This window comes from Pyxicephalus adspersus, chromosome 5, assembly GCF_032062135.1.
Source record: "Pyxicephalus adspersus chromosome 5, UCB_Pads_2.0, whole genome shotgun sequence".
NCBI classification, from domain to species: Eukaryota; Metazoa; Chordata; class Amphibia; order Anura; family Pyxicephalidae; genus Pyxicephalus; species Pyxicephalus adspersus.
Window position 1 is genome coordinate 36,186,563 of NC_092862.1, and position 12,289 is coordinate 36,198,851.

General features: G+C 35.4%; 1 protein-coding gene across 2 annotated transcripts in view; it reads left to right on the plus strand.

Annotated features, from left to right (window-relative positions):
* Nucleotides 1-12,289, plus strand: part of CA8 (carbonic anhydrase 8) — a 44,206-nt gene that overhangs the window by 7,751 nt on the left and 24,166 nt on the right. Inside the window, exon 2 of one of the 2 annotated variants that reach the window (XM_072411148.1) lies at nt 856-1,047. The exons of the other annotated variant lie outside the window; for it this stretch is intronic. Coding sequence (XP_072267249.1) covers nt 856-1,047 — 192 coding nt within the window. The remainder of the gene's footprint in view (nt 1-855; nt 1,048-12,289) is intronic. 2 annotated transcript variants of the gene reach the window in all.

The window sequence follows — 12,289 nt, forward strand, 5'->3', positions numbered from 1 at the left end:
TACAAAAACACCACACAACATGAAATAAAAATAAAAGTACATTTTTAATTTTATTTTTAGATTACATTGTTGTCTTTTATTTCATTATTGTTTTAAATTATTATTTATATTTATGTATTATATTATAATTTATGATTTTAATATAATAAATAAATATAATTATCATACCCGGGAGTTAATCCTAAGAATTACAAGCCCACAATATAAACAAAAATTTATATGCAAAAAAAATAGGATAGGATTTTATTAAAGTACATTTTTTTTTTTACATGATTGTGTGTTTCAAACATTTTTTATATTCATTATATCTACTAGACCCCTATTCGGACATATTTCTGTAACTTACAGGTCTAAAATGTAAAAAAAAAAATTTAATGAAAAACAGTGTAACGCTTTTGGTACAGAAATCTAGACATCAGTGTAACGCCCAGGAGGTTAAAGCATGTATGGTAGTTGTCTCTTTTGGACTGCCAAGTAACAAATATACAACTCGTTTGTTTTCACATTGATGGCATTGTATGTATGTTACTCTAGGCCTCCACCCATTATTGTTGTGTTTGTGGAGATTTTAGTTACCTGTTTCACTGTGAACTCATGTAAAGGTGTCCCAGAAAGGGGGGAAAGAAATATTACTTATTCATAGTAATGTTAATAGGATTTACCTAATTTATTTTGACCTGAACACCAGTGTTACCAGGAATGAAATTGACGCTAAATCTAATTTTTCATATCTTTTTTTTTTTAAATAAAAAAAAATATTTAAAATAATATACTGAGCTAATATATTTGTCCTTCAACTGTTAACTGTAGTACAACATAAATTAGGTTTACCATCTTTGGGGGTTTTTTTTGTAGGTGTTGAGTGGGGTTTACTTTACCCAGAAGCTAATGGACAATACCAATCTCCAATTAATATAAATTCAAGAGAAGCCTTATATGATCCCTCCTTACTGGAAGTCAAACTATCTCCAAATTATGTTGTCTGTCGCGACTGTGAAGTGATTAACGATGGCCGGGTTGTCCAGATACTCTTAAAGTCAAAATCAGGTAAGTTTTGGAAATACTTGGAGTACAAAACATTGTAAAATGATTATTGTGTTTCATCTTGGTTTTACGGTACTGTTTTTATCAATCTAATACTTTTTTTTATTGATCTAAGCAAAAAAAAGTTCCAAAAGACAGCCTTTTTTTAGGTAGAATGGACTATGGTGTTTCTTCTGTCATAGATCCTTCATCCTCCCTGTTAGGACTTTTTTTTGAATACTGAGCAGCACTTGAACAGCTCATTGTACAGGCTCAACATGGATTCATGACAAGATCAAATACCTTCTGTGTGCATGTGGGGAATCTACATCATCACCCACCCAACCAGTGGGGATAGCAAAAGACTTCATATGCAGAAATAAATTCAGCAAATATGACAATGACCATCATGGAACATTATGGAGGGACACTGAGGCTGTTGTAATACTGGAAGGGTTTTTTTGGCAAGTGTGTGCCATAATGCGCAAATTTGATAAGCACAACCCCGAACATTACATCCTCCTAAAAATAGTATTCTCAATCAAAAGTTTTTTCCAAAAATAAAATATTGGTCTAAAAATAAATGTACAAACAATGGGCTATGATTCCAAATAGGTTTTTTATGAGTACAATCTTTGTTCCACATCCCATCCTTAGAGCAATGACAAAATAGGTGTATAGCATAACATTTCCGTTATATCTGTTATAACAGATGGATGTTGATCCAATTGAAAATGGAAGGTATGAATACATTTTTCATTTTTGTGGTTGAATTTATTGAGCACATTTCCAAGAAAAAGAGACCCCTCTCCTACCTAGTGAGTTACAAGCACCTGTACAGAATTCCCACAAAGATTTGGTAGAGTGGTTGGATTCGAATTTCTGAGAACTGATGCTGCAATAAAAGCAATTATGGTTGGCAGGTTGCACAATGCATATAAAAAGGTTGTGAGAGCCAACGTATTGTTGTGAAATCACACGCTTCCAACTTTCAATTTGGACACTTTTAGTGTTACACAATCCATTTAGGAGCTGAAAGGTGAAAATGCTATCTCTTTTTATTTGCAGGTTCTAGCTATAACATCAGCACAACTTTGTCAAGATTTGTCATTAATAAAGTGAGGAATTGACAGGCTTGATACTCATTTTTTCAGTTTTATTTAGACCAGAATATTAGAGTTGAAAATCTTGGTGCATGCACATGAATTACATAAAAACCATGGTGTTGCTTCAGGCAGCTGATGGTGCATTTTTCCAGTGTTGCATACTCTAAAGCTGTATCTTATAAGTTGATATAAGAAATGCTAGTCAAATCGCTGCTTGTGCAAATTTCCCTTGCATCTCCCCACATTGCAAGCAGCAGAATGTGAAGGGCACACAGAGCTGAGAGAAGCCAAGAGTTCCAGTGTTTTTTTTTAATCACTTTTAGATCATAGAAGAGGTATAAAGTAGCAAAACCCGATGCAATGGTTTTACTGTACTTTAAAAGAAAGTTAAGCTAGTTGTCTGGCTGTTATTATGATTCACTGCCTTTGACATCCCATGGCTGATTTACTAAAGTGGTAGAACATATTCACTTTGTTTAGTCAATTTGACACATTTTCTATGCTGATTTTAGATATCAAATTATGTACAAGCAGAAATCCTGTTTTTTTTTAAACTATTTTGCACATGATTGGGTACCCTGTATGAATTTTTTTTTAGCACATTCATAAAGCTAAATGAAAACCCACTTTGAAAAGTGGTACTACTTAATAAATATGCAGCTAAACAACTAGTTTAGATTTAACAAGACAGCAGGTAAAGCAATACATTTTCTACAATACAGCATGGTCATATGCACAAAAAATGCAGCAGATGCAATGTATTTGCCAGCAAATCTCTTTATATAGTTTGGCAGTGAAGTCGAGCTATTCAATTTCACACTTGTAAAGTTATTGCAAAGCAGTTAAACCTTGGAACCCCTTCCAGAATATTTAGAAAATACTTTGTACTGCATTTATATTACCTAAAATACTACCAGGGATTACTTATAAAAAGGTTCACACCACTTTGAGTAAATTTGTATTGTAACATGCTCTTAATTGGCTGGCAGTTAAACAGAGGAAATTGCTTCTAAGTTATTTTCTTCACATTCTTCTATCAGAGGGAATGAAAGAAAATATTAAGGGCCAGCAGCAAAGTCCAACTTTATCAGTTGGGTGAATAGAATGTCTATTTAGTATGCACAGCAACAGTCTGGCAGAACTAAACACTTCTTTATTGTGTTTTTCACCAAAAAACCAAGGTGCGTGCCAACTAAAACATTCTATCCATGGTTTCAAGGATTTATTTTTAAACCAGGATTATTGTAGAATTTTGGTTTATGCATGGTACATAGGTAAAAGTAAACTTAAGCAACTCAAAGGCCCTGCATTTGAAAATGCTAAAAAAAATTGCTAAAAAAGTATTATTTTTAAAACAAAAAATTCCTGTTCCTGTCAAATAAAAGAGCATATTTTATTCTATTACCTAATCTGGGTATCATGACACATATTTTTCATTCAGTAAATGCTAAAATTCATAAAGACAAAATTAAGTTTAAATAATAATGGTTATAAAAAAATAAAAATCAGTATCATCCCAATAGGTAAGGTCAGTAGGGAAAGAAAGAGTTAATTAGGGCTGCCATGTTAAGTAAAGTTTACTAGGAACATGGTGTTTTTAGGTTATTTTTTTAACTTGTAATGCAAAATCATCTTTGCATCAAAGGTTTCCCCTTTTGCCAAGCATCACATGAAATGCATTTGGCTGATTTAAACTGCAAGTTCATTTGAGTTTTAAAAACAAAATATAATCATATGTAAATCTGAGGTTTTATCTGCTTATATTTTGTCTATATTATCAATATTCCAATTAAACTGTTAAAAATTAAATCTGTGTCATCACCCACCTTATTTTAGATTCCCTCACTTTAGAATACAGATAGATCATGGCGGGTAAGAAGTTGGCCAGGTGGCCTAGATAGCTTTGTTGTTGATTTTGGAGGTAGTCAGCTGAGTCTGGTGATGTCTTCTTACACTGTGTGATGTCAAAATATTTGATCATATATTGTACGACAGTTTTGTAATATTAATATTTATGGAACAATTTGTACTAAAATGTAAAAATAATGGTGGCATTGATTTTGTGTTTGCTTGTCAATATCCTCAGTGTTTCTATTCACAACATTGTCAATACATTACTTTATTCGGCTGGCAATGAGTTTCAGGCAGTGCTAGTTTAAGTCACATGATCTGTAGTTGAAATGTTGTTGGTTTATGAAGTTTGCTCAGAGAATTCTATTTAATGCATATGCTGTCAATAACTGTTTCTACTGTAAATGTTGACTTGGTTGAGTCCATATATTCTGCAAAACTTATAGTGAGGTGCTACAATCATTTCAGTTAACAGAATCTTCTGGGCGATCAGAAGGGCTCCAGGAACTCAAAGTGAACATTGGCCCATTTATGGACGTTTCCTCTACACCTGTTATTATTTCATTACAAGTTAAGGCTTGATCAGTCTGTTCTGAGTTTAGTTTTAAAACTGGAACCTTACCTTCAACAGTACTATTTTCCATGAATAAAGGAGGAATAATAAATGTGTATGTGAATCTTAGTTATGGTTTTTAGGATCTCTGAGAAAAAATATTTTCTTTTTAAGTCTATTTGCACCCTGTAATCAGAATGTATTTACAGTACACTGGTAAAGAAAAAGAGGACCTATTTTGTAAAAAACATAAAAACTTGTGACTGAACTTGTGACCCTGAGCTGAAGAACATAAATCCTGAGACCCTGGGATAACCTTCAAATCCTCAGCCTCAGGGTCAAATCTGGAGTTTTCAGCTGTGATGCTATTTGACTAGTAGCTTGTAGACAAAGACTGACTGTTGTGTGGTTTTGATGATATAAGAGTAGCAGCCTGAAAAAATGACTTTGGAGCAAAAAGTGATAAGGATGTGGAAATTGTGGTAACCACTAACAATGTACACCAGGATTTAGAGATGACACTTTTTTAAAGAATGGCATCCTCACAATCTACTACTGCTCCCCCCCCAACCAACCAGCAAAAAACAGCCTTTTACACCGACACACACACAACTTGCCTCATGGGGGAAAATGTGATGATGTGATGCTGTTCATACATAGCTCTTATAACTTATTACTGGTCAGAGTCAGCTCAGCCGTACAGTGGCAATTTGAGGTCTTTTTAGGAATCTAGAGGCTTTGGGAATTCACTTGCACATTTATCCTAGGAGGGTAGATGGCTAGATGTTCTTTTTTTACGGTGCCCCAAGAAAATGGTTGTTGCCCTTACTCACCAAGGACTAGAATTTCAATTGATCTAGGATATGTTTTTCACCTGGTACTCATATGTGTCTGCTGGATGGCATACTTTGCTGCTTCCGTATATGGTCGGCCCTTTGACACATGTCCAGGATATTCAGAGTAATCAGGTGAAAGTGCGGCGTCGCTCCACTGGTTCATACAGGGACAGATATGGGAGGGCAGCCAGGATAATAGTGAGCCAAAGTTGCAAAAGTCCTGCAGGGAATGCGACCCTAGAGGCCATGGCATCCTAGGTGGCTTAATGGGAAGTATTGCCTTGTTGGTACTGTAACAGGTGCCATTCAAAATGAATGGACTGTAATGTATTGTACGTTACAATGCATTTGTGGTAATACATGGTAATGCCTGGTAGAACATGTGAACAAAAAGTAGTGTTTATGTATCATTTCCAGTGGGTATCATTCCAAGTGGGGATTCTTTTAACCTTTGTCCATTGCCCAGAAATTTAAAGAATTTCTTCCTATGGGTTTAATGGTAGGCAGCATCATATTTAAGAGACGTTGTGATCTTCCCATGCAGGCTAAAGTGATAGTGTCTCAGTAAATGACTTTGAGGTTGTAATGTAGGCATTCAAAAATGTTGAGTAGAGGACAATTATGTCCCTTGAGTCGATGGCAAACACATGATGTTGCATAGAAAATTTAAGACCAAGGAAATAGAAAGCCCAAACTGCAATTCTCGTAAGATGTAAGGGATCCTAGGTAGCCTTGGCTAATAGTGTTGGTCAATTTTGAGATTTCAGTAAATCTCATATTCATCATACTTCATGCAATTCGTCTGGATATTTTATTTGTGTACAGGTAGTCCCCGGGTTAAAGGCATCCGACATGCGGATGCCTCCTATTTATGAAAGAGGCTTCCCTGCTCGCTTGTGTGCAGAAGGGAGGCTTTCAAGGGGGAGGGGCCGGTTTGCATGGCTTACAGAAGAAATCTTTTGCTAAACACAGCTGAGGTTGTGGGTGATCTTAAAGACTGAGCTCTTTCTGCAGCCGCTTGTAACCCTTTATTGACCAAGACAAACTCTGCAGTAGATAGATTCATCAGACCAGGCAATATTTTTTCAATCACCCCTTGTCCACTTATGGTGAGCCCATGTGAATTATAGCCTTAAGTGCCTATTCTTAGCTGGCAGGAGTGGCACCTTGGGTGGTTTCCTGCTGCTGTAGCCTATCTACATTCATGTTCAATGTATTAAGAATTTAGTGTTGCTCTCTTGGAAACCTTGATTAGCCTATTCACCCAAAGAACTGCCACTGATTGGATGTTTTACCTTTTTTGGACTATTCTCTGTAAGCCCTAAAGATGTTTGTTTGTGAAAATATCAGAAGTTTCTGAAGTACTCAGACTAGTCAACAAGATCACCTTTTTGGCTCTTGACTTATGGTTTGAACTTGTTTTGAACTTAAAGCTTGTTTTCTTGTCAAATGCAATAAATATGCTTGGTTGTCTTGTAAGTATTTACATTAAAAAGCTGTCGATTAGGTGTACCTAAAAAAGTGGCCAGTGAGTGTATGTAAATTGTATATACATATTATACATAAATTACATAAAACTAGCACATTTGCTAGTTCAGTTAAACCTTCATTATGTTATATTAAAGGAGATTAATATTTTAGTTTTACAGCAGTTTAAGTTTTTATGCAGTTTTACTATTGGAAAAGTCAGCTCTTTAAAACAATAGCTGTTGAGAAATAGATATAGCGGATCATTTTCTATAGTACTAAAGCATAATTGCGGGTATAAAATGAGTTTAAGTTTTATTAAAAATCCTTTCCTTTAAACTTGAATGTAGATATCTAATTTTGAGGAAAGGGAAACTACCTATTATTATTTACTTACAGTATATACTTAGAAAGATTTAGCACTGTTGGTTCTGTCAGCATCAGGAAAAAGGAGATCCTAAATGACTGCAGACTTCCTAAGTGAAAGGAATAAAGAATCTTACCTTGGTTTTCAAAGTTAGACATCTGTCAGTGTCATCTCCTACCTATCAACGCACTATGGTCCGAGTGAGCGTTATGGTGGGGGCATAGGAGGCAATGCAATGTACACTCATCCTGTATTGTTTTTTTCATGTCGGATGACAGACAGATATAGGTAATGCTCACATTGTATGGATTCCAATGTAGTCTGTGTTCAGCTAAAAATTCTCTCTAAAATGTCACTTTATAAAATACACACTACCTGGGATCCTGGCTGTAGTGTCTACAACTAACCAAGGGCTGGTCTAACTAAAAGTAAGACAGAGGGGTATATGTATTTTATACAAAACACAAATAAATTAGTTCAATATACATGCTACAACGACATTTTTACCAATCATATATCTCCAACAAAACAGAAATTTGAGCCTAGTTTAGTTAACAGATTTGTGTGCCTGTAATGTTTTTTTTTTACTTGGGTCCCAGCATTGGAGAGAAGAAAACATCATAAAGGATATAGGGAGTAAATGAAAAATCCATTCTGTATTCATTGTGGTTTATAAGTTGTGAAATTCTTCAATGTTTAATTGAGAAATTTAGTGATACATTTTCCTTCCTTCTACCAGAGATCAGTGGATTATAAAATCGTGTGTCTCAAATTTTTGCTCTAGTTTGGCCAAAAAGACATTGGACCAAACTAAGAAATCATCAAACCAAACTAAAAAAATTGTAATATCAAAACCCGAACACAAATAAACAGTGAGCCCATTTAATATACAAAGTGGCAACCATTCCCATTGGTTGGCAGTTATTCTTAAAGGGGGAGCCCCTAAACCCAGACAATATCATATAACAGCTTCATCTAACATATAAACGCTAGGTCCCTCCACCTTCTACCAACATAGCTATAGACAATACCTGAGCTAGAACAAGCAGGCTGAGCATCAACATCCAGGATGAAGTTGCTGTATGCATAATGCAGAAAATTGGGTTTCAGGATTGGAAAAAACAAAAACAAAGGAAGCTGAACTAACATCTATATTAAGGCCGAGGAGGGTTTTTTACGGTTGTTTACAAGATTAGATTCACACAAAAGGGGACACAGGTATACTTCTGTGCTATAGATTGTTTGATAGATGGATGATAATTATACTTATCAGATGTTCTGTCATATAACAGGTGACAGACCAGACCAGATTTGCCATTTGAAAGCTCTTTCAAGTACCATAAGAGATGAAAAAGGAAAGGGGTCTATAGATCACACACTTTATAAACATACAACAATCAGCCTTTAAGACTTCATTCAATGAAACTAAATGGAAGCTGAAAGACATAAGTGCTCTGCTAAGCTTAACATTCTTCAATAAATAGTACACTTGACCCACTGAAGCCTCTTTTTTCATGATTTCTCCTGTGGACATAAAATAGATATTACTGCCACAATCCTGATATCCCATACTATTTTAATGCACCTATAATTACCAAAGATTGAAAGAAATATAATTTTAAAGACTGATATAGGCTAAATCAATTTTGAGAAGTCAATTAAGCAATCTGTAGAATCCGTTGTATATGACAACAGTAAGACACTTAGATAACTTTAAAGCATCAGTCACTTGTAACAGCTGGTCAGTATAGAGAATAATCAAGAGATTATGAGAAAGGTCCTTGATTATCTTTGCTGCTATTACCCCATTTTCATAAAGTATACCTCTTGTATCTCTTGCAAAATTGACCATTTATTCACATATGTCTTCATAAACCCGTACCTTATGTAGATTGACAAATAGGTTTCACGCAAAGCACATTCTTTGTCATTTTATTTCTATTGGCTAACATGTATACTAACATAGAACTAGTAGTGGTTACATAAATGTCAAGAAATTCATATGGTACTATGCGGATATTCCTAGTGACAGTGCAAGGAGACTGGGTGAAAAATATGGAATTGTGTTCAATGAATTAAAGCAAAGTATGTGTGCCTAAAGCTTCGGAGACCAACACAGATGAAAACATTTACAATTAGTTGAATGATTGGTTAATTTTTTTAAAATTACCCCGTAATCTCTTTGAAGAGTCGACAAGTGATGATTGGATAAACATATGCAAGCAAACCATATCCTTCACCACAGATGTCAAATACAAGGCCCGTGGGCCGAATACGGCCGTTTATGTGGCCTGAGGTCCCACATCCAAGCACCTGACATTTACAGGCACGAGGACCCAATCCCAGAAAGCTAGGTAGAAGCAGGGTGGTCCACACAAGTGCCTGTCCAAGCTGTAAGCAGAAAGACCCTAGTTGCTTCTTCACACTCCTGCCGAGACCCAGCACTAAGCACGACTGTCCCGATCCTGCTGCCAGTATTATGCTGCTGCTGTTCCAGGTATGGAATCTCAGTGGGATGTCTCCAGACTCAGAGACACAGCCTCCACCTCAGCACAGTTAGTGGCTCCCCTCACATACACATTCCAGGATAGGTCAGGTACACCGACCTCAAAAAAGTTATCACTCGCAAAATGTCCAACAAGAGAAAAGTTGATGCAGAAGGTGGACAATTTAATGAAAGATGGGATATATATATATATATATGTATGTGAATATATGTTTATGATTCATTATTTTCAGAACATGATTAATGCACGAGGCCAGTATGTGATATGGTGTCACAGGGTGAGGAAGAATCTAAACTTCTACTAAGAATATGTGTCCTAATCAAAAGTTCAGCCCTAGCCTGTATTTTAGATTTTGGCCCTTTATGTGATTTGACTTTGACACCCCTGTTCTAAGCTTACATAAGTTGATCCCCTTCTAAACTGGCTGTGCACTACCTATTACTAAGTCTGCCAAAACTGCTTTTTTGCTGCCTTTCACTTTTTGAACCCTTTAACTGTAACCTATACATTAAAGTGTAGAGAAATTATGAGGTCAAGAGTCACTAAAACACAACTCACCAGCAGACATTACAACTAAACCCAAAACTAAACATGGCAAACTATAATATTAATCAGACTGATAATGGATTACCAAGTTTAAAAAATTGGTGGACAGAAGGTCTGTTTCATGGGCAAAATGGGAATGCTCACTGCATTTGTGGATTCAGCTGGAGGGAGGGTCAACCAGTTGGAATAACAATTGATGCCAGGCCATATTTCCCCACAACTCTGCATTGCTGTAGAAATTATGGTCCTACATGAGGAGGGTCGGGGTTTGTAGGAGACTAAAAAGCAGAGGTTGTAAGCCTGTGTGGATAAAGCAAAGGTTGTAAGCCTGTGTGGATAAATGTGCTGTTACAGGATAGACATCTGATCTGATTTATTAAAGCTCCTTATAAACTTTGAAAAGTTTAGTAGCAAAGGTAATACTTATTTTATTATTATTATTTTCATTTATTAGTTTGATTGTTGTAAGAATTTGCCTTGTTTAATTTTGGATTAGGTTGGACTTTAAGGGATATAAAAAAAATATGTAAATAAATTCTGTGTGTGCATGATACATACCTAAGGTGTATATTTTTAGCTTTGGATAGAGAAAGGAAGGGTAACCTGATTAAATGGCCTTATTGAAAGGTTTATCATCAACTTGTGTTTTGATTACTCTAACAAAGTGGAAGTATTTGTGGGACTAAAAGTGTCAGGAAGGGTTAAAGAACGACACAAAACACTAAAAAGTCAGTATTTATCTTTAATTTACCCGTACATCCACAACATTTACAACTATAATATCCTGGATAAAGTGTCACTTTTAGTTCTGGAGGTAATGATTACCATGACTGTCAACCTGATAGACTCATCACCTAATCCAAAACTAGAAAAAAAAACCTTTAGTTATACATACAGTTTAAGGGTGGCCATAAACATGCTGATTTCATCCCTGTTGGATGCCCAGAATGGAGCGCAGGTGAACATGGGGAAATTAAGGGCTGCCCAGGGGTTGGTAATACCTTTTAATTTAAAGAAAAAGTGGTCAAGGTATTTTGAAGGATAGGTTCCTGTAAGGTTGATAAAAAGAAAGAAATCAGATGTAAGCAGACAGAAATTTAAAGTGATCCTATCAGTAAATTTCCCACAATTCCCACAAAATCACCACATGTAGCAGTTTTAACTTACGAAGGTGGTACCCATTACTACTAAACAGCTTTGATAATGTCTATACAGGAAATGGTCAGTTCTGCAGGATGCAGGGTCCAAGCTGTTGATGTTTTAATGTTTCTGGGACCTCTTAAAGATAAAGATTGCTCTTGGGCCATGCCATTTTTAGTTATGCCTCTCATGATTGTTCCAAAAAATTGTATAGCATGTAATACAGAAATTGTTAAATTACTGATTGAATATTAGAGAACCGTAGTATCAAGAAGGCTGAAGTAAATAGTTTGCTAGAAATACACAAGTGTTTATATTAATTTGCATAGACAAGTGCCATCGAGACTGGGATATTCCCCAATCTACAAGAAAATGGAAAGATTTTCAGATGGGAAAAGACTGAGAATTTATGCTGCCAAAATTACAGTTTTGAATGATTCACTTTAGATAACATTATTCAAAATCAAATAATTTCAAAAGTGTTAACAATCATAAGGTGCATATTGCCCAGACATTGTTATGCTTTACTTAATATTTTAGCAGTGACCTTTCAAATATGTCCATAAACAAAATTCTATGTTATGTACTGTTTTTGTTTACAGATTTACAGTTTTTATTTTTTTTCCCTATAGCTGGGCTGGAATGCTTTTAATGCATTCCTCTATGAGTAGTTTTCCTTTTCAAAGAAAATTCTTTATGTTTCAATTTCCGTGGTGTTCCAATCAAATCCATTTTCATTGTTTATGCATCATCTGACCTATCCATTAAAATAAACCTGTGATACATTCCTCTTGCCTTCCATAAAAACTAATTTACTTTAAGATTACATTCCTGTTTTAGTGTTGACCTTGCACAGAAGATTTGAGGAATTATAAGGCTGAGGCTGAAATCCT